This window comes from Dreissena polymorpha, chromosome 9 (assembly GCF_020536995.1).
Source record: "Dreissena polymorpha isolate Duluth1 chromosome 9, UMN_Dpol_1.0, whole genome shotgun sequence".
Classification (NCBI taxonomy): Eukaryota; Metazoa; Mollusca; class Bivalvia; order Myida; family Dreissenidae; genus Dreissena; species Dreissena polymorpha.
In genome coordinates, this window is record NC_068363.1 from 39,001,269 (window position 1) to 39,025,881 (window position 24,613).

At 34.2% G+C, this 24,613-nt stretch overlaps 1 protein-coding gene across 4 annotated transcripts in view; it reads right to left on the reverse strand.

Annotated features, from left to right (window-relative positions):
* The window catches only part of LOC127845157 (sphingomyelin phosphodiesterase 3-like), a 67,145-nt gene that overhangs the window by 39,150 nt on the left and 3,382 nt on the right, over positions 1–24,613 (reverse strand). For 2 of the 4 annotated variants that reach the window (XM_052375898.1, XM_052375902.1), the window contains exons 2-7: positions 22,131–23,021; positions 21,595–21,667; positions 20,033–20,173; positions 15,805–15,894; positions 15,007–15,251; positions 8,100–14,568 (exon numbers count right to left, since the gene is read on the reverse strand). In XM_052375898.1, the coding sequence (XP_052231858.1) occupies positions 14,470–14,568; positions 15,007–15,251; positions 15,805–15,894; positions 20,033–20,173; positions 21,595–21,667; positions 22,131–23,021 (1,539 nt within the window). In that variant the 3' untranslated portion in view covers positions 8,100–14,469. Of the gene's footprint in view, positions 1–8,099; positions 14,569–15,006; positions 15,252–15,804; positions 15,895–20,032; positions 20,174–21,594; positions 21,668–22,130; positions 23,022–23,437; positions 24,023–24,311; positions 24,394–24,536 lie in introns of those variants that run through there. The other 2 variants (XM_052375901.1, XM_052375899.1) reach the window with 2 other exon arrangements.

Genomic DNA, 24,613 nt, shown 5'->3' on the forward strand with positions numbered 1-24,613 from the left:
TAGTCACGTGATACAGGCACCGTGACGGATATATCAGCTACAAAATGACTAACTCAACTCTCTAAAATAGCATAGTAACAGGATTAAAATTAAATATCTGACATTTGTTCATTTCTATTTAAAAAATACTATTTGAAGCAATCATGTTTTGATTGACATGTTTGCTGCGTCTCGCCAACGGAACAGATAATGTTTATACGTCTCTGGCAATATCTTTTCTTAATTAGATATGTTTAAACGCGAACACTGGTACATGCATAATGTACATGTAAAGGCTTTCGACTGGCAGACGAAAATCATTTTAAAGGGATCTTTTCACGGTTTGGTAAAATGACAAAATTGAAAAAAGTTGTTTCAGATTCGCAAATTTTCGTTTTAGTTATGATATTTGTGAGAGAACAGTCTTACTAAACATTTACCATAGTCCAATATAGCCATTATATGTATCTTTTGACGATTTGAAAACCTAAAAATTATAAAGCGTTGCAACGCGAAACGATTGAATAATTCGGAGAGTTCTGTTGTTGTCGTTTAAATTTACGAAACTACGAAGATTGCTTATATAAGGTATAAAATATTTGAACTGAGTATACCAGGCGGAATAGCCGAGAGGGCTAATGCGTTTTTACTTCAGACTTATTCCAGGACCCCGGGGTCACTGGTTCGAGCCCTGGTACCGGCTACTTTTTTTTCCTTTTTTTAATTTTATTCTTGATTTTTACTGGAGCTTTTAAGATCCAATGTTTACATTTATCAATATAAAGCATTTAATGACAAACTTCAAAATATGCCAAAATCTGTGAAAAGGCCCCTTTAAACCTCAGACAACTGTACCTTTCAAACAAATAGTACATCTATTTATCAGAACACTTCTTCTGTAATACTCATCAACGCTTAATCGATTTTTTTAAAAGATCGTGCAAAACCATTTTAATGCGCCATAATACATAACAACGTCGACACCACGAAAATTTGACAAACATCTTGTTCCCACTCTAGATGCAACAATCAATACATATTAAATAGATCATGGTTTAAACTTACGTTTAAATAATAACGGTATTTTGTCATCAATATTATATATTTGTTGTCTGATATAAAGATTTATTTACTTCAAATTTACAAATTGCTTTACTACTATCTATACTTCATGAAAGAAAGTGCATAAATGTTGAAACAATTACACCTGATTAATTGAACTGATTTTTATATGTATAATGCAAACCAGCTGTAAAATTCGAACTTGTTCAAATTTGTGTATTTGTGTTTTGTAGTTGCTCTGTTTGTATGCTTTTGTGTTTGTTCGATTGAAGTTAGAATGCATTGTGTACTTTTTTGTGTATGTGTAGATATCTTTCAAGTAGAACCACTGTGCTTATTTTTCATCATAATTTAAACGCATGGGATAGGAATTTTGAATCATTTAACTTTATTTTACAAAATGGTTAGTGATCTGAATATTGTCTCTTTAAACTACAGAGGGTTAAATGGGAAACTTAAGAGGCTTATGGATTTTAATTACTTACAATAATTTTATGCTAATATTTATTGTCTGCAGGACAAAAATTTCACTACTCATATGTACATGTATTCAGAATGAGAATCTGAATGCTTGTTAAGCTACCTAACTCTAGGAGAACAGCTAGTATCATATCAAATAGCAAAGATCATAAAATACACAACTCTGTTGTTGAATCTCATGGTAATTTTACTGCTTTTAACATGTCTGTGAATGGATATCGCTTTACAAGGTTCACTATATATTGGCCAAATTCTGATTCACCTTCCTTTTTTACTGATATCTTAGAAGTTATCGATAGACTTGAAAATAAGGCTTGTATTATATTTAGTAAGATGCCAACCCTCTTATATCCCTTTCGACAATAAAACCAATAAAAACGATTTACTTGGCGTAGAACAAATCCATTACAACAGGCTAGGCTGGATCTTTGTTTAACCGCGTCAGATTTCTATCTGTACTTTTAAGAAACTCTGCTTATGGAATTAAGGGGCAAATCTATTTTATATGGGTCTTATATAAAAAAAAAAGCAAAACTGATAGAAAGTAAATTTTTAACAAGAATTAAAGAGTTTGAATAATTTTTTTCAGATGAGACTATAGAAGAACTAGACCATTTAAAATCTGAAGTAAATAATATTCAGAGCGCAAATTTAAAAGGGAGTATGATAAGATCCCAATTTCAGTGGACATTGCGATGTGAAAAGCCATCTTAATATGTCTTCATCTTAGAACAAAAAATGCAATAGCCAAAACAATATATAAATTTAAAAATGAACAAGGTAGTGCGATTACGGATCAAACATGTATCCATAATACTATAACATCTTAACATTCTCTTTATAAGCAAATAAAGAATGCAGAAGTGAAGATTTTAATAAATATGTAAAAGGATTAAATTGTCTAAAATTAAACCAGAATGAGTCCATTTTAATCGAAATATGTCAAATAATAAAAGCCCAGGCAATTCTGGCTTCAATTCAGATTTAAATAAAAATGTTTTGGAAAATACAAAAAAGAGTACTTTTGTTGTCAGATCCTTGAATGAACTTTTAATTGTTGAAATTTATCTTTTACACACCATCAAGGTATCATAACCTGCATTCCAAAAGGATAAATTAAAACAAAATATACAAAATTGGCGCCCAATTAATCTTTTAAATAATGTTCATAAAATTGCTTCAACAGAACTACTACAGTAATAGCTTACAGACTTAAATTATTTATGGAACATTTAATTCATAACGACCAGACTGGTTACATTAAAGGGAGATACAAATGGCAAAAAATATCAGGTTAATTCATGACATTACTATACTGAAAATCAATAGGGGTCATCTGCCAGTCATCATCAATGTTCCTATGAAGTTTCATGATCCTAGGCCTAAGCATTCTTGAGTTATCATCCGGAAACCATTTTACTGTTTCGAGTCACTGTGACCTTGACATTTGACCTTGTTAACTGAAAATTAATAGGGGTCATCTGCCAGTCATGATCAATGTACATATGAAGTTTCATGATCCTAGGCGTAAGCATTCTTGAGTTATCATCCGAAAACCATTTTACTGTTTCGATTCACTGTGACCTTGACCTTTGATCTACTGACCTGAAAATCAATAGGGGCCATTTGCCAGTCATGATCAATGTACCTATGAAGTTTCATGATCCTAGGCGTATGCATTTTTGAGTTATCATCCGGAAACCATTTTACTATTTCGAGTCACTGTGACCTTGACCTTTGACCTAGTGACCTGAAAATCAATAGGGGTCATCTGCCAGTCACGATCAATGTACCAATTAAGTTTTATGATCCTAGGCGTAAGCATTTTTGAGTTATCATCCGGAAACCATCTGGTGGACGGACCGACCGACCGACATGTGCAAAACAATATACCCCCTCTTCTTCGAAGTGGGGCAAAAACTTATTGTATATCTTGCCCTACTCATCAAATAATCGTACCATTTTTACCACCATTATTTCAACCTTCACTGAAATAAGAATCTGGTGCAAAACGACTATACAAAAAGTCTTTTGAATAAAATGAAAATTTTTGATGATCCGTTATATTCATTTTTCAAACAAAGAGACGAAAATTTAGAACATTTATTCTGGGAATGTCAAATATCTTTATTGATTAAATATTACCAGCAATCTTTTCCTTTCATTAACATGACAATCCTTCTACTTGGATATCCAATTAAGTCTGCTAGACCCATAAATAATAAATTTTGTTTGTTAAGCTATAATGATATACGTGTAATATGAATAAACGCATTCCAAGCATAACATGAGTAAAGAAATACATTAAGTATGAATATGATAACTTGACAAGAAAATCAATTAAAAAAAATAATTTAGAATATTTTGACAGTGAATGGGAATTGTTTAATGATATTGTCTCACAAACTTAGAATTAAATGTTGATGAATGTTGTAGTTTTTAGTAATTTTTACAAATGCAAATTTAACAATTTAAAAGCGTACCTTTACACAAATAAAATTAAATGTTGGGTCTATGGTTATAAAATATAACTATATGCACATATTAAAGTGTCTCTATGCCTTTTTCATCTGTTAATATAATGTACACATTCTACTTTGTCTGTACACACTAGATGTTTTTCCCATCTTCATGTGTGTTGTATATGGGTGTATTTTTTTCAACACACAACTACATGTAATTGTTATGTTTACAAGATATTTCAATAACTTATACTTTGTCATGGATGACTACTATTACATATAAATTTAGATTAAGATGCATTACATGTGTTTTGTTGCCGTTTTCTTATGTCCGATAGCACAACATTATTGTTATTATTCATATTGAATGTGTACTAGTCTGCAATGACGAAATAAAATGTGTTGAAAAAATATGAAATTTGAAAGCAGTGAGAAAATTATATAACTTGCTGAACACAATGACTTAATACAATACTATGGGTCAGAAGTCTACGCACAATTTTCTAGTAAAAAGCGAATAAATTAGCACAAATCATCGTCACGCCGGGTATGCGAATACTTCGTTGACGGATGGCATTTCACTAACAGAGAACAACTATCGCCACGCGCGAGAGGTAAGTTCCTCTGTTTTATTTAAAGTTATATCCTAAAGATTAGTTTTCAAGACAAGACACATGGTCGAGTTGATAAATGGTGTATCATTTTGTATTGGGAATACACAATTTCACGGAAGAATTGTACAGTTTTGCCCCAAAAATAGAAAATTCGATCGGAAAACAGCATAAACTGGATGAACAGTAAACATTTTAACAAAATAAAACTACTTAGAATTATTGCAAGAAATTGTTTGCTATTCCAGCATGTAGAGTAATCACTGTGCTTCAAATACTGAAATTTTGATAGTATTCAATGAAATATAAACAAAGATAGTGCATGTTGTAATAGGTGGCATACATAAAGTTGCAGGCACTTTGTTTACCGATAAAGGGCACTTCAGATTACGGAGACTTTCAAAAAAGCGGGCACTCTAATAACTGAGCTTTATCTTCTACCTTAAATGCATTTATTTATATTATGGCTATTCATCTGAAACATTTTGAAAAATATTTTTCAAAAATCACATTACTATTAATTTATACTATGTTTATTATAATTGCAATTTTCAAATAAGATAATATTTATTATTAAATAAATGTGTACATAATGAACTTGTTTTTTTATTGGTAACTTGAGATTCAGAGAAATGAAAATACAACGGATAATGCGGATCAACACAATCGTGTTTAATTTTACATATAGCAGGGCTCTATATAACGGTAGTGAAGGGGTCTTTATGAGGCAAATACACATTTGTTCTTCATAAAATCCTATGTCGGTTGTGCTTATTTGAATCGCATCATCAAGACGATACTTATGCGTAGCAACAAAATTAAAAAGAAAATGGTAAAACTCCCTTAATTTTGAGCCGTACTTATAGGGAGCACTTTCCTTTACGCAACGCTAACGTTTGCTCGAAGTGCGATTCACCTGACCCTAAATCACTGTATTGGTTGAGTTTGTGTGAAGACAACACGTAAAATATTCTGTGTCAATGCGGCATGTGGGGGTATTCGTCACGTCTGTTCTTTCAAATGTATTCTTATTTTGTCTTTTCACAGGATCTGAACCCATGGATAAGAAGACTCTTTCGAAGTATAGGTGCTTCTATTGTACATCACCTACATACAAAACAGATGAATATTCGGAAATTGTGGAGCATTGTGTAAAAGGCCACAAGTGCCAGACTTTAAAATACAGAGCGCGTATTCTTCAAAGCGAAACTGGATTGCTTAAGTACCAGTCGAAGTCCCACGAAGCGATAATTCCCATAAGATTGGAGAATGAGGGGAAAACTATTGAAGAAAGGGGTTCGCAAACCTTCATCACCCGCACAACTCCAAAACGCAAAAAGCTCAACACTCCTGTTAAAGACAAGTTGGCGTCGTGCACTCATTATGTAATAAATAATTGTGTCACTTATATGCAACTTCATATGCAGCATGTGTTGTGTTTATATTAAAAACAAAGACGGATATGCATAACTTTTTACACCACTGTCGTGTGATTAAATCGACCCCGCCCGTTCTTTTATTGCTATTTTCGTTTACTTGCATTGAGCCAAAAAGTTCCAATAGAATCGCTGCTGATATTAATCTCTGAGAGGCAGTTTAAGCAGAATGATTATTCATGACATGCTATCTAATATATAAGTAAATAGCCTTAGTACCTTCATTTGGACATAAAGATAAATGCTTTAGATCAACCGTTTAGAACGAACTTTAAAATAAATGGTCATATAGATTTTACTCATTAGACATATCCAATTTGTTTAACATTTATCTTTCACATTTATACCAAATCATAATCATATTTCAAAGGGATAAGAACATGCTTCGGTAATTCGTTTTTTATTTGCGTACTAAGTACATACATTTTTATTTATTGTCTGCTTACTTTAACAGTATTCCACAGCGAATTCTGCATTTTTGATTCACAAAAAACGAGTGTGTTATATCTGGAAAAAAGTGTCTAGATGTCGGGAAACGAAGTGCCATTGTTTTTTAGATGATCGGTAAACGAAGTGCAGATGAAAAATGTGCATGCGACTCTTAAAACATTTGAATTTTCTCAAATACATAAGTAAACTAAAATGTAACATGTTGTAACATTACTGGATATATTGATCTTTTATTTCGAAAAGTAAGCACGTTCTTGATTTATTTCCAAGTATGTTTATTTTGTAAAAATATGTACTGATCATTTAATTCATGCTGATTCTCGATGGAATTTTATCGTTTTTTTTTAATAATTCACCGTTTTTCCGCGAATTTCTTTCTTCGCAATACGAAGTGCTATACCATTAATCATCCAAACAATGCTCTGTGTCTAAAACCAAATAAACAGAACATAAATACAAAAAAGCTGAAGAACTCACCTCTCGCGCGTGGCTTTTGTTGTTCTCTGTTAGTGAAGTGCCATCCGTCAACAAAGTATTCGCATACCCGGCGTGCATCGTGTCTTAAGGAGAACATGATCGTTCACCAGAATATCACTGTTTGCCTGGTGCAACAGAAATTGTAGCTTACTCGCGTTTAGGTCCGAAGACAGAGCACCGTTGCATGAAAAGGCTCGTCTCTGTGTGCACGTCCAACATATGCTGCCCTTCGAAGACTTTTGCTGAGTACACAATTATGTGTAGTAGCACAACCTTCGCACACCCTTGTGTCGTAATAAATTGCATTGTTTTCTTATGAATTGATTCCATATCGTTCTTCTATTCACACTTATTTTCATTTGCATTGTGTTATTTTCGGGAAAATCATAAGTTAAGGCATGCTTTAATTACCGGTATCTTTGATAATATTTGATATCTGTAAATTGGTTTAAAAATATAAGAAGACTTGGTTAATCAATCCAAACTTAAATTAGTTTGATAACGTCAAATATCAAAGCTCCGTGTCTTGTTGTTGCAGAAAAGAGAAGAAGACTTTTACAAAATATGTTTCGCGCTGTTAGCTATATTACCTAAATATGCAGCTAACTGTAACTTAGGAAGATCACGCTACAGGATCATTCCAGTTAACCCGTTTATGCCTGGTGGACTCTCCCATCCTTCTAAATTTGATCAATTTATTTCCAAAATTAGGGATGTCTATATTGATAATATTTCTCACAGAAATTCCTTTAAGCAAACAGCGCAGACCCTGATGAGACGCCGCATCATGCGGCGTCTCATCTGGGTCTACGCTGTTTGCCAAGGCCTTTTTCTAGACGCTAGGCATAAATGAGTTAAGTTTGGTGAAAATCACCATAGAAGCATATGGTTTTAGGAAGAAATCTTTCTTAAAGAAAATTGTTGATGACGGACTCCGAACGATGCACGACACACTACGCGCGATTCCGGACGGCCACCTTCCATAAAGCTAACCAAGAGCAATCAGTACTCAGTTGAGCTAAAATACACTTAAACAGAATGTGAAAAAAAAATACACAAAAACAAATGTATAATAAAAATGCAGATCTGAATGAGAATGGATTTCGGCAACACCATTTTCACACAAAAGCAAATCAAGTTACTCACAGTAATACTATTTATTTTCAAGATTTTAATGGCGCAACGGTTTTCATACATAAACTGCTTTAGTCTTACCCCTAGAGCAAACACAATAACATGCTTAAGAATCAATGAGTTTTCGAAACTAAAGTCTACAATAGCCAATAAAGCATATACGAATTCATAAAGATTCGTTGTTAATGGTAAACTGCACAAATATTCAGTGTTTAGTATTCTGTAAATACAGAATAGTGATTAAATTTAATTGTTTCTAACTTGCTGTACTAAAGCAGAGACATATTTGGTTTTAGGTCCCTGACTAAAGACCTCGAGGCTTTGACTTTGGCAGTGTAACAACTGCCTGAATATTTTACCCGGGTAATAATTTATGTATAAATATTAAGCACTGATTGTAAACACCCGGTGCTCGGTGGGTTTATTATACTTTCGTGGATGTTGTATTTGAAAAAGCCAACATGCAGCAGATCGAATGCAAAATAGCAAATAACCCTGAATGAAATAGCTTCTTCGCTTACATTACAGAGAATATAAAACATATTAATTTATGTTTTGTTGTTTGTGTTTAACTAAATTTAATAGTATCTAATTTTGTTGGATACAACAAAATTCATCGAAGCATTATTTCCTCATATCCTTTCTGTAGAGTTTTTCATGCAAACATAGACCATACAAAGTTTGCTTCCATTAATTATTACCAATAGTATTCGCATCGGCTCTCAATTCGTTCCCATAGAGGAAGTTCGTCATCATGGTATTTTTTAATTTAATAAGACTAATTGGAAATAGGCTTCAAACACCTGTTAACGGTCATTCAAGCCCGCCAATCCATGTACTATCAATAAAAGTGGACCAGTAAATTGGGATGCAAAAATAGGCCCCATTGCTATCATCTCATAAGAATGGCCAAGTTAATTGGCATGTGATAAACACGGCCCACCTTCTGCAAGTGCTATTCCCACCGCTAATTTACGCGGACATGTATTATAACAGGTCCCTGATTATAAATACATTGGAAATTCCTAAGTGTTTATTTTTGTCTGTCTCAAAACAAGTAATCCACGAATAGACATCTCCACGAAATAGTTTTTTGTTTTAAAGAAATATCATACCGACAAATACAAGCGATTTACACAATATAGCGATGGCATGATAAACCTCCTCTGATCAGACAAATCTACATAATAATACACGGTTGCAAAACAGTTCGTATTTCGATTGATATGTTAGAAAAGTACGTTCATCATGAAGATATACTTTTTAAATTACATCCAACAGTCCAAAACACATCTCTTTTAATTGTTTAAAAATGCCATATCGCTGTCAGTACTAGATTCCTGTCGGTAACATATCGAGTCCATGACCAATAGTGCATGTCATTATTAAACAAGCTGTATGATGCACATGTTTGATATGTCACCTTTATTGTGATATTAACCTCCGCCCAAAGTATGACACACCGCATATTGAGTATTTGCAAAGACCTATTTGGTATTTGTTAAAAAAATTAACCTTTGACCTTTAAGTTTGACCTTGATCTTTAGGAAGGGAAACATATATGACATTAATAAATCATCTCATTTTTATCATTTGTACTTGCATGGCTTTCTTAATTGAATGATGAATAAAAGCCCCATAAACACTTAAAATCAACGAATATTTTGACAAATATAGTTAACACGTAAAAATCAGTGGTCCAAATAGCAACAGCCAACTTTTTAACGCTAGATATGGTATGGTATCATATATTTAACGAGATACAAAATGCTTATTCTTATTTTTTGAGACAATATATTCCATGTGAATTAACCGAGACGATTTCCAAACATTTACGAGCCAATGCCAGATTGGCTTCGGACAGCTCATGAGAAGTACGTCGTTCTTCATACGCTGCCCGAAGCATATCTCGCATTTGCTCGTAAATGTACAATTTCAATATCATACGAGAGTTTTTACTATACACATATAAGAAAAAAAGTCACCCACAGGGCGGGACAAATGTCAAACCCAGAGGCATGGTAATAACAAACTTGGACGAGGAATTTTGTAGAATTTCACATGGCGATGGCAAATACAATAACCCTGGGCCTACTTGGCTCTGGTGAGAAAACAAGAGTAACATGCACTTCAATACTTGTAAAGCAAACAAAAAGTTTCATATAAAAAGCATGTAGGTAAAACATTTGCAAACATGATATGTATTTTATGAGAATCAATAATCAAACATTGGTACATAATTATGATGATCAAATTTCTTAAGTTAAGTTGAACAATCTTTTATTATTTAATTAACTTTGAACATAAACTGTGTGTTAATCACTGACATCTTGGTAGAACGAGACGAGACAATTTATCCTAGATACTTAAACCAACATGAATATGAATGGTCAAGTCTGCATAACGTATACATGTTTTCAAATCAACACAAAATATCATTGATATGAAACTTAAATAATAATTTTTTGAATTGTTTAAACAATAACAATACAAGTTCATTTACATGTAAGTGTATAAATCTTAAATGATACCAATATATCAATAAAACATCACATGGTTTTATGGAATTCAATTCTTAGTAAGAAGACACACAATATACAAAAACACATGTATACCACTAAAGGGATATAAGGAGTTTAAGAAACCCCCACATTCCGCCTAAACTATTGCTTTGATACAGATAAAGTGGATTGCCCATATTCGAATTGCTTTGAAAAAAAAAACGCAATATTTTTCATGTGGGAAAAACATTATCTCATATCAGCAAATTATTAAACTATTTATACGATTAAAACATTCTATAGACATTTTCGTATTGGTTCAGGAGTAAAATACTAAAATTGGACATTGAATCGAGATATTGATCATATATGATAGAGCGCCGTCAGTCATTATTGTGATATATGATCTGGTCATTAGAAATAACCTTAAGTAAAATGTTTAAGTATGTATGGCACTAAATTGTGACGTTGACTTTAGATTGAAAAGCATGGATTATGACTGCAAGACATATTTCTCTTGAGGAGAAAAATGGTATGAAAATGTTACAAAATAATTAAAAGAAATGCGAAATTATGAAGTGATATACAATAAAAGATGAAAAAAATGGAATTGAGACCAACAAAGATGGTTTCTTTAAAAATCAATGATGGCTCAGAGTGTTAACCTTAGTACAAGAAACAATGAAGAATAGCTCTGATAGCTGAATGAAACACAACTTGTCCACTCAACTACCCTACTTACGACAGTTATTTTACTGTTGTTGCTGGAAATTAAAAAGAGTCATGAAGATGATTGTTAGATACATATACTTTGCTTCAACTAAGACTATAATGTCAGACCATACATAAACATCTTTTGAAAATTGTAGTTTGGTCAATGCAGGAATAAGACACAAAATTAGAGCTTGTCATAGAAGTGACATATGGCTCCAACACCACAAGTTGCATCATGTAGCATTTTGTAATAATCATGAACTAAAAGTAATAAGTTGAAAAATTGCAGAACTTTCATGAAGTTTGGTGACCATCCGATGACAATTACTTGAGTAATTGAGCGGAAACGCAATTTTCTTATGATTCAAGGGCCGTAACTCAGAAGTGCCTGGGTAAATTTGGCTGATTATCGAACTTAACCTAGATTTTAGTGCCTTACACATTTTATGAAGTTTGGTGAAGATCCGATGACAATTGATTGAGTTATTGAGAGGAAACGAGGGAAACAAGGGCCGTAACTCAGGAGTGTCTTGGTTAATTTGGCTGATTATCGAACTTGACTTAGATCTAATGACCTTACACATTTTCATGCAGTGTGGCAAAGATCCTATGACATTTCCTCGAGTTATTGAGCGGAAGCAAGAAAAAACTCAATTTTTCGATGATTAAAGAGCAGTTACTCAGAAGTGTATTGGTCAATTTGGCTAATTATCAAACTTGACCTAGATGTTTTTGCCTTTCAATTTTTTATGAAGTATTGTTAAGATAAAATGACAATTGCTTGAGTTATTGAGCGGAAACAAGAAAAAACGCAATTTTTCGATGATTCAAGGGTCGTTACTTAGGAGTGTCTAGGTCAATTTGGCCGATCATCGAACTTGACCTAGATGTTATTGCCTTACACAGTTTCATGAAGTGTGGCGAAGATCCTATGACATTTGCTCAAGATATTGAGCGGAAACGAGAAAAAACCCAATTTGACAATGATTCAAGGGCCGTAACTCAGGAGTGTCTGGGTCAATTTGGCCGATTATCGAACTTGAACTAGATGTTATTGCCTAACACATTTTCCTGAAGTTTGGTGAAAATCTGATGACAATTGCTTGACTTATTGAGCGGCAACTAATCCGGATGGACGGACTAACTAACGGACGGACAGTGTGATTTTAACATGCCCCCAGAACCGCTGGTTCAGGGGCATAACAACACAAAAGCAAGACATTAACAAAGGGCAATAACTGATGAGTATCAAGTTGTAGCTCTAATTCACACACACAATAAACTAATGTGCAATGAAGCTAAATTATGTACGTAAAGATCTAAGGCATTCCTGAGTTATAAACAGCTGAAATGACAAGCGGGACAGACGGAAAAATGATATCCGCCGTGCTCTGTAAAAAGGGAGTTTAATGCATGTCCATTAAGTGTCGTCACAGATTAGCCTGTGCAGTCTGCACAGGCTAATCAGCAACGACACTTTCCGCTTTTATGATATTTTCTGTTCTTCTTAGCAAAAATCCAGTTTAGGAAGAAAGTGTCGTCCCTGATTAGCCTGTGTTGACTGAAAGGCTTATCTCGGACAACACTTTAGGCACATCATTAAACCCCCTATTTACAGAGCAAGGCTCATATAATTCCTACTGGTATATCGACCCTTTGTAAGATCACACAAATGAAAGAGTTGCTATGAGACCGATAAAAATACTGACGTATTCATGAATACTGAGAATGATTTATCGCAAACTATAGTACATGTATACAATGCATGCTTAGCATGTTTTCTTTCTCAAGATTAATACTTACAGTGACAAAATTAAAGGTTGTCTAATTTGTTTTTTTCATTTCAAGAATTTTTGTTATGAAAACGAACTAACAATTAAAATTATCAAAATAAATCAAACCTATATCAAGATGCCAACTAATGACACCTGTAACAACAAATTCATCACACATTCTAACTTATCTCTGGTATATACAGAAACAAGAGATGTGTTTGTCAGAAACACAATGCCCCCTACAGCGCCGCTTTGAAATAAAATTTCTATTTATCATTTGGCATGTATATAAATCATCTCCCTTTTAAGCTTATTACGTCCCTTGGATTTTGTCCAATCCAACCGGAGGGGGGGGGGGGGGGGGGGGGGGAAAGGGGGGTTCTGTAGACAGTCAAAAATGACCAAGTCAGACATCACTGACAACCAAGGCCTGTGGTTTACCAAAGAGATCATAGCCAGAGTTCATCATGTATCTATGGACATAATTCCACAGGTACCGTATGTAATGAAACCTACCATTCACAAATTAGTACTGGAAAAAAATGATAAATATATCATTAAAAAAAAACTTTGACTAATCAATCATCTAAGTTATAAATAATCAAAATAACAAATCTGTACAGTAACTGTGAAAAGAACTTAAATTCTTGGTAAGGAAATATATAATCTGAGATTTATAATTATATAAATTACTTCCCTTGATTAAAAAATTGTCTCTAACAAATCTCTATTTTAGTAGCAAATAATTAAAAGCCACTACCGTGACTGTAGATTCACCACTCAAAATGTGCAGCTCCATGAGATACACATGCATGCCAAATATCAAGTTGCTGTGTTCAATATTGAATAATTATCTCCCTTTAAAGCTTATTACTTCCCTTGGATTTGTATTGTTGACCTTAGACCTTGAAGGGTGACCTTGACCTTTCACCACGATGTGTTTGTAAGAAACACAAAGCCACCTACTGCGCCGCTTTGATTTATTTAACAAAAATATATAATTTGGCAGGTCAGATAATTATGTCCATTTAAAGCTTATTACTTCCCTTGGATTTGTTTTTTCGACCCCATGACCTAGTTTTTGACCCGGCATGACCCATATTCGAACTTGACCTAGATATTGTCTAGATACAACTTCTGACCAAGTTTTGTAAAGATAGGATGAAAACTATTTGAATTAGAGAGCGGACACGAAAAGTGAGACAGACAGACTGACAGACAGACAGTGCAAAAACTATATACCCCCTTTTCTTCGAAAGAGGGCATAAAAATAACAAGTAAAGCCAAGTATGCTACTGATGCATACTGTAGGAAAGCAATCCTCCCCAAGATGCAATGGCCACATGAATGAGATACTACTGATGACTGATTATCATCATCGCCCCACCCTATTCAGTCTTTGGCCTGTCGCAGTGGAATGTCATGGAAACGGGAATGTGGTCTGTGTGTGGTGCCAGACTCGTCACAAAGTTGAAGTTCTTCACTGTCTGTCAACAAACATGCTCACTGTTACAAGAGGTAACAAGATGTACAACAAGCAACAATTATAGTGCAACACCAAGTAAAGATCGAAAGCTTTTAAATGTAAATATTTCAGATGAGTAAAGAAAAAACTTAAAAAATTGTAATACATTTTGCATCTAATGTATCTTTTAATGATATGTTTTCAATATAAATGTAACTCTTTAACTCTAAGTTGTACTTTTTAAATGGTTTGTGGTTCCTTAGAAAATGAAATTAAAATAAAATCCTTTTTTACTGTATTCAAGTTTTAAAGACTCCAATACTGATAACTGATGTACTGATAACAACAATCAGCATAAAACCTGAACTGCCTGCAAGTAATTCAAAGGCTGTTATGCTTTGATGCAGGTTGCATAAGCCGTTTTCACTTTAGTTTTGAGTGGAAAAGGTTTAAGTCTTACCACTGGACAGTCATTCCTGTATAGCACCACATCAATTCTCCGACGTCCACCTACGGGTGACAACACAAGGTTGCCATGGGTGTCAACCTTGACCTCTGCATTATAGATTGAGTCCATGGTGGCCGTCTGCAGGTCGGCGTCTATCACATAGTGTTGCCGTAGATATGGGTCCTCCAGCGCTGCCTTCAGCCCTTCTGGCGTACTTATTGACTTGTCGTGTAGGAGGGATGAGCGTAATTCAGTGCCTGTGATGAGAAGTATTGACATAGAAACCAAGTGACATGAGTTCAGTAAAAATACTGTACAAATGGTCATTTCACTTACAAAAATTGCACTCATCATAAAAAAACACATTTAACTTTATTTTTTTTATTTTCAACTATGTGTTACTGTTTCAAACACATGTCTTCTTGAACATGCATGCCTTCGAAAATGCAATTGACAAAGTCAAATGCACACGACAACCAGTACCAAACATATTCATGTTAAACACATCTATCTCACATAAATTTAGCACTTTGATCTAAAAAACGTGAATCATCTGTGCATATGGTCACTTTTAGAGATGCAACTTATACAAACAACACATTTTTCGTATCAACTGTCCAGTCAACAATGCAACTTATACAAACAACACATTTTTCGTATCAACTGTCCAGTCAACGATGCAACTTATACAAACAACACATTTTTCGTATCAACTGTCCAGTCAACGATGCAACTTATACAAACAACACATTTTTCGTATCAACTGTCCAGTCAACGATGCAACTTATACAAACAACACATTTCTCGTACCAACTGTCCAGTCATGGTCTTTGCCAGGGGCCTCTCTGCAGATGTCTGTGTACACTTCAAACAATTCATGGGAAGCCATGCTGCTTTCACCTGTATCACAAAAAGATTGGACACATTGATTATTTATAGCTCTGGGAAAACCTGCCTTAATGCATGAGCATTAAGTGTCTAATTAGGGGCGATCATTTCAAGCTAAACCGTATTTTCCAAACAAGAGTATCCTGTAAAGGAAAAATACCTTAATATAATAATTATAATAATAATAATAATAAACTGAACAGGCTCATCTGGCACAACACTATACACACATGCAAAGGTAAAGGTCTTTTTTATTATAGTGTCACACCTATTGAAAGGGCCAGCCAATTTGGCTTATGAGACACCTTTTGCTTGTATACCATGTACCTCCCAACTCCTATCACTACGCAAGGCGGATAGAAGTCGGTAATCATTCATGTTTAACGCTTGCGGCTCACGAGCCAGCCATATCAGAACAAGTCCCATGACAAACATCCATCCTTCCACAAACGCTCCCCATGGGGCTCGAACCTTCGACCTCCAGATCCTGAGGCAGACGCCTTATCCACTAGGCCACAGCGATCGGTGCATTAAAGTGGCCTTTTCACGTTTTGGTAAATTAACAAAATCAAAAAAAGTTGTTTCAGATTCTCAAATTTTCGTTTTAGTTATATTTGTGAGGAAACAGTAATACTATAAATTTACCATGCTCTAAAATAGCCATTATATGCATCTTTTGAGAATTTAAAGACCTGAAAATAATAAAGCGTTGCAACTCGAAACAATTTAATAATTTGGAGAGTTTTGTTGTTGTTGTTATATTTTGCGAAATTACGAGGATTTGCTTAAATAAAGTATAAAATACATCCCTCATTGAATGAGCACGGATGGCCGAGTGGTCTAATTGGTAAACCTTTTCTCAAGGATTCCAGGGGTCAGTGGTTCAAGCCCTGTTGAGGGTTCATTTGTTTTCTTTTTTAAATTTTATTCTTGTTTTTTTACTCGAGCTTTTTAGATCCAATGTTTACACTTGTCAGTATGAAGCATTTAATGATGAACTTCAATACATGCCAAAATCTGTGAAAAGGCCTCTTTAAGCCCATTTTTCCAGAGCACATCTCATTAATATTATGAATGATAACTGAGTGTAAAAAAGTTGGTGTTCAGAAAATTACTACTTGTATCAAGAATGTTACCAGTTTCATTGTATCTTGATTTACTGAAACATAAGTACAACACATTTTTATGGTTTCAAAACAAAAATTAACAATATTCCCATTTGAACGACAAAAACCAGTTTAAGCTGAGAAATAAAAAATGTCATAAGAAAAACCTGTCAATAGGCAAACAGCAAGACACTATATGGTTTCTCAATAGGCAAACAGCAAGACACTATATGGTTTCTCAATAGGCAAACAGCAAGACACTATATGGTTTCTCAATAGGCAAACAGCAAGACACTATATGGTTTCTCAATAAGCAAACAGCAAGACACTATATGGTTTCTCAATAGGCAAACAGCAAGACACTATATGGTTTCTCAATAAGCAAACAGCAAGACACTATATGGTTTCTCAATAAGCAAACAGCAAGACACTATATGGTTTCTCAATAGGCAAACAGCAAGACACTATATGGTTTCTCAATAGGCAAACAGCAAGACACTATATGGTTTCTCAATAAGCAAACAGCAAGACACTATATGGTTTCTCAATAGGCAAACAGCAAGACACTATATGGTTTCTCAATAGGCAAACAGCAAGACACTATATGGTTTCTCAATAAGCACACAGCAAGACACTATATGGTTTCTCAATAGGCAAACAGCAAGACACTATATGGTTTCTCAATAGGCAAACAGCAAGACACTATATGGTTTCTCAATAAGCAAACAGCAAGACACTATATGGTTTCTCAATAGGCAAACAGCAAGACACTATATGGTTTCTCAATAGGCAAACAGCAATACACTATATGGTTTCTCAATAAGCAAACAGCAAGACACTATATGGTTTCTCAATAGGCAAACAGCAAGACACTATATTGTTTCTCAATAGGCAAACAGCAAGACACTATATGGTTTCTCAATAGGCAAACAGCAAGACACTATATGATTTCTCAATAGGCAAACAGCAAGACACTATATGGTTTCTCAATAAGCAAAAAGCAAGACACTATATGGTTTCTCAATAGGCAAACAGCAAGACACTATATGGTTTCTCAATAAGCAAACAGCAAGACACTATATGGTTTCTCAATAAGCAAACAGCAAGACACTATATGGTTTCTCAATAGGCAAACAGCAATACACTATATGGTTTCTCAATAGGCAAACAGCAAGACACTATATGGTTTCTCAATAAGCAAACAGCAAGACACTATATGTTTTCTCAATAGGCAAACAGCAAGACACTATATGGTTTCTCAATAGGCAAACAGCAAGACACTATATGGTTTCTCAATAAGCAAACAGCAAGACACTATATGGTTTCTCAATAGGCAAACAGCAAGACACTATATGGTTTCTCAATAGGCAAACAGCAAGACACTATATGGTTTCTCAATAAGCAAACAGCAAGACACTATATGGTTTCTCAATAGGCAAACAGCAAGACACTATATGGTTTCTCAATAGGCAAACAGCAAGACACTATATGGTTTCTCAATAAGCAAACAGCAAGACACTATATGGTTTCTCAATAGGCAAACAGCAAGACACTATATGGTTTCTCAATAGGAAAACAGCAAGACACTATATGGTTTCTCAATAGGCAAACAGCAAGACACTATATGGTTTCTCAATAGGCAAACAGCAAGACACTATATGGTTTCTCAATAGGCAAACAGCAAGACACTATATGGTTTCTCAATAGGCAAACAGCAAGACACTATATGGTTTCTCAATAGGCAAACAGCAAGACACTATATGGTTTCTCAATAGTTTCTTGAACACAGAGCACTTTTGGTAATCGTGGTCTAAGAATCCTTAAAACAGTCATATTCATTTGAACAACTGTCATTTTTTTACCGCACATTTTTTAGTGAGATATAAAAGTAAATTAAAGTTTGTGACCTCAGTTTTCTTTAAGCATTTAGGCTTGAGTTAAAAGTACCGGTATAGTTCAGTATGGTATAGGCATTTAACAGTCTCCTGTGCTAACAAGAGCACCGCATAACAGGTGCAACGCTCGGATGCGAAAGCTTGTCAGATTTTTTAATTATTTTTTAAGTCACAGTGACCTTGACCTTTGACCTAGTGACCCAAAAATGGGTGTGGCATGTAGAACTCATGAAGGTTCATCTACAAATGAAGTTTCAAAGTTGTAGGTGGAAGCACTTTGATTTTAGAGCCAATGTTAAGGTTTTAGCACTACGGCGGACGGCTGAAGGCGAGCTGGCTATGACAATACCTCGGGTTTTCTCGAAAACAGCCGAGCTAAAAATGAAGACTTAGCCAATTCAAATTAAGGCTTCACCCCTGCTGATTTCTCTGGAGTTTCATTTCATGTATTCTCAAATGAAACCAATTTTCCTTCAAATAATGTATATCCTCTAATTAGTATAGGGGTGTTTATTAGAGAAAATAGAGTAATAACAATGGACAGAAAATACAACAGAACAACTCATTCACAATATGTTTTGTGTTACTATAGGTAATCCATTATCATTACATGTATATGGAAGTTATATGAATTTGTAAAAATGAACATCCTTGAAACAAATTCAATTATGATATTTACATATTTTTTTAGCACTATGTAACCCTGTTGTGTGATAACACTTCAACAAAATGTGTATGGTATATTATTTCATCAATTTTAAAGACCCAATTTTAATTGAATAGGAACAAACTGTATACTTTTTAAAATAACCATTTTATTAAGGGAAAGCTGTTGTCAAACAGCAACTCGCTCGCAGCTGTAGATTTCAGATTTCAATGAGTCAGAACAGGTTAAGTAAATTTCTTGCATTAACCCTTAATCCCAGTCAGAAGCAAAGTGAAAATGGCAAACAGCATAAAACCAGAACAGCCTGCGAGTAACTCAGGTTTTAAGCTGTTTGCTGCTCATCAGTATCTAAGGTTTGCGAATGAACTACAAATGTGTCAATATACGTACCTATGTGGTAAAGGGTTAAGAAAAGGTAACTACATCTGTATTTCAAGTCAAAATTGTCTCAAAAACAAAAATCCCCGCAGCATTTACCATACCAGGTGACATGTTGTCAATGTTGAAGTCTCCACACAGGATATCAAATGTGACATGTTCTCCCGGAGCATCATGCCTCTCCCGGAACTCTGTGGTCCACAGGAGGATTTCTGACATCTGACTAGACACTATTGGCTTTGTGCCTGTAATAATCAGAAATACTAGTGCAATAATGTTAAGTAGGCTGGATATGTGTTTTAACAGAGCCACACCTTGGTCGAGTTTAAACTGTTTTATTTCAGCTTGCCAACATCAAAAGCCTTATACTTACTGATACATTGTAAAATCCATATTCGGGGTGGCCCAATACTTAATGAGCATGATAATGATCCAATAATAGGCAAAGGTTTTTTTCCGTTAAAATTCGGGGCAAGTCCATTTTTATTATCTAATTTAGGATCTCAACTAAAGTTCATCTCCCTTGCAGCTCTATAAGTTGAACCTTAGTAAGTATAATATTGAAAACACTTGTATCCTCAATTTTGAAGCATTTGTTAGCAAAAAATAACAACACAAATTTCATGAAATTTTAGTCAAAACGCTACAATTTTTCAACATTTAAAGGAACCCAGCCCCATTCCCAAAATGTTGAAAATAAAAGAGATTTGTTTGTCAGAAAAACAATGCCACCTACTGCGCCACTTTGAAGCCATATATTTGACCTTTGACCTTTGAAGGATGACCGTGACCTTTTACCACTCAAAATGTGCAGCTCCATGAGATAAGCATGCATGACAAATATTAAGATGCTATCTTCAATATTGCAAAAGTTTTGGACAATGTTAAAGTTTTCGGACGGACGGACAGACTGACTGACGGAAAGATGTACGGATGGACTAATGGACAGTTGAACTGCTATATGCCACCCTACCGTGGGCATACAAACCACTGAGTAGGTATCAAACCCAGGACCTCCTGTTTGCACTACAGAGACCATAAGATTTCAAATGAGTTATTATTACAATTGTACAAATATTATTCAATATTTCTATGTATGTTGTTATCACAGATATAAATGCATATAATTTATATAACTAGCTAAATAAAGTTAACAAAAATGTATTCCCATTTTTGCTATACTGCCACTTAATATTTTTCTTTTCATCGATAATGTAAAATTATATCCAAATACACAGGTACAAATTAAGTTTATATGCATATCTCTGTATTTTTCTTCTCTGTTAGCTACAATATGAAAGCAAGCTTTTAAACCTACTGTTTAACTTCTACCTTTAATTGTAAAATGTTTCTTACATGCACAAATAAAGGTAATAAACAAACATTTACATTAATTTTTCTAACCAGTGATACAATTACATTAAGGCAGTCAATTACACCTGTTTCAATGATAAATTCGAATTGTAAAAAGATCTCCAAACATAAAATAAAATAATAAGCATATACATGTTTAAATTTTTCCCCATTTGTTTTACTTCTACTAAATTTTTTCAGTAAAATGATTCCAAAAAGCATGCAAATTTACCATCCATTTATATTTTTTTACCAGTAATTTCATGAAGGTTTGCACTTCTATAATGCTAAATGTAATAATGCGAGTACGCACCTTGGAAGGCCTGCAGATGAGTATTGAAGAGGTAACCCACGCTTCTACAGCCATTAGACTCTCCCAGGATAACCTGCATGTACACAGACAAGGAGCCATATCCATTTACACATTTCAAAACACAGCAATAGCCTTGTATAACGAACAAACATGTACTTGAATTATTCTTCTGACTTAACTTCAATTTTTTTCCAATTTTTTAGAATGAGGTTGACCATCATGCTTAATTTAGTGTTCACATGGTTTGATTTTAAGTTTTAAGACTGATTCAACCCTGACTTTAAGGAAGATAAAAAAATACAGCTGAAGCCTTTAAACTTGAATCTAGTAAGAAAGGTTTTAATCAAATTGAACTTTCTAAGGGACTACAAATGCGTCAAAATACGTATCTAAGTGGGAAAGGTTTAAAAACATGGATGTATTTTGTAAAATCGAGCAATATTCTATTTTATGAATAAATTAGTATTTAAACTGATATATATGTATATATACTTAAAGAATTATAAACAGCTGACAAACATAAAAACACGTTTTACCTTCATCATCAGGAGCCCCTTTCCAACAATGGAGCAAAAGCCGCACTTTGCAGAATAAGGCTTAAACTTGATGGCAGCAATCTCGTAACGGCTTGCAACCATCAGACCACTGCTCAACCCACAGAAGTTTACCATTGGACTGCAGTATCCAACGTCGTACACGATGAAGGGGTAAATTTTTTGAAGCTGGGACACTAACATCTTGGTGTAGTCCCTTTCAAAGGCCTCTTGCACACAAAGAAAATCGTTGGCTGGGAAATGTGTGATGATATCTACCTTCGGTTTTTGATTTGTAACCGGTATTGATTTGGGAACATTTCTTGTTTCATATCCTGATTTGGAGTGAAATCTATTTTTTACTTTGCATATTTTTTCACTAGATGATTTGTGTAGTAATTTTGACACCATGCTTGCATAGTGCACTTGGTCTGCATAGATTCTTTCTCCTATAGCATTTGCTCTCTGAGCAGTGTTGTTTAGGTTGTTAAATCGTGCCATAAATTCTGGCAAAAGACATAAATTTGATGTTGCAACAGAAAATGTTGATTTTTCTTCAAACCCGGTAATGCTACACATACTTGACTTCAGGATACAAAATGGCCTCCGAAACTGGTGCAAAATGTTTCGTAAAATGAAAGCAACTAAATATGGAATGCAAAATAATAAAATAAGGGCAATAAAAATTGGCATAAGTAATGCTCTTTTGATCAGAATAATATGGTGTTGTGTTTTTTCTGGTGTTACAGGCAAAAATGGCCCAACAGCCTGATTAAGGCAAACCATGAATGGCCACAAAACGTAACTGGTGAGATCAAATAAAATCTGCAGTCCCCTGTACTTGAACACTGGCTGAACAAACAGATGCTGCTCGAGGCTGGCCATTGTGGACTCCTAAAATAAAGACAGAATCTGGCACGCTCTTGGAGTAACATGAATAATTCATCCTAGGAAATATATATAGATCTATCTTTATCCAGCACATTTACGGGATGTTTCTTTTTTGCGTTCAGTTCTGCTGAAGCAAGTAAAAATTAAATTGCTGATCCAGATTGTTGTATCAATTCCCAGCAAATAATAACATATATTGATTACACACTTAGGCCCTCTAATGGGCTTTAAGTAATACCAATTTCTAGAAAATAGTTATCTCATTGTGCCGGACATAATATTTAATCATACTTACTTAGAAACTGCAAGTTGATAATCTCATGCTACAGAACACTATACTTAAAGCTCATTAACGTGGCAGCAAGTAGCAGTTCACAGTACATCAACTTATGACATTATGAAAAATATTAACTTTTTACCTTGATTATACCTTGATGTCTAGGTCGTCTTTTTAGCGTGAGCTATCTTGACCTCTGACTTGTGAAAATTTAAGTTAAATGTCTCTTTTCGCAATAACTTAGGTAAAACTTTTTTAACATGATAATGATTTCCATTTAACAACTTGGTTTAAATTTCTTTTCATTCCAGTACTCCAAGTTCAACAAAGATTTAAAATTGTTCACAGTTTATGCTACTAGCAATAACCACTGATTTTGAAAATTGACATAAACCCAGTAAAATTATACATTTTCTGATAGATATTAGTAAACCATTTCCAAATATGTATGGTTTGTCTATCTTACATTGTCTAAAGTAATGTTAGTGAATGCGGAAACATTGAAAATCCCTTGTGTAAAAATTGTCATTTTTCATTTTTTCAAAATAGTCAACCTGGGTGTATAATTTGTTTAAAATAATGATTTAAGAACACATTTTTTATCCAAACTTTTAATAATTCATTACAGATACATTTCAGCTATGTTAGATGTCCTTGCAATTGGATGGTCCGGCAGGATTCTGGTCTGAAACACGTTACCCCCCACCAACGCAGGACCCAAAAATTCCTGAAATAGACAATAAAAAGTTGATTTTTCTAAATTGCAAATTTTCATGTGATTCAATATCACAGTTGAAATTATGTACAACAAAACAAGAATAAATGTTGAAAAAACAAAAACTTATTTGGTTAGTATTAAAAAAAAACATTATCCAAAACATGTACAACTGCCCCACCCACCCAATACAAATGTGATACAATCTGGTATTTAAGAAAATTTTCAAAGTAATATTATTTCTCTTAAACAAAATTTTATTTATGAACTGGCAGTTAAATTGAACAGGAAAAACACCTACGGTTGAATATGCAGCCAGTAATCTGAATTCTTATCCAGAATTATGATATGTCGGTTGATTAGGAATGGCAGCACCAGGAATTCTGAAAGATCGACAATGCATTGCTATATTAAATCTTACATACTTTTGTAAGATGAAACAGAAACACTATTTGTTAGAATAGTTTAACACACACCTATTCAAATTCAATGTCTTCAACATGCAACTGCTAAAAATGTTAATTACCACAATGTATCTGTGCTCATGTATTTGTGAACTTCCATCATAATCACTGTCAAATAGATCTTTGTCAGTCATGTTCT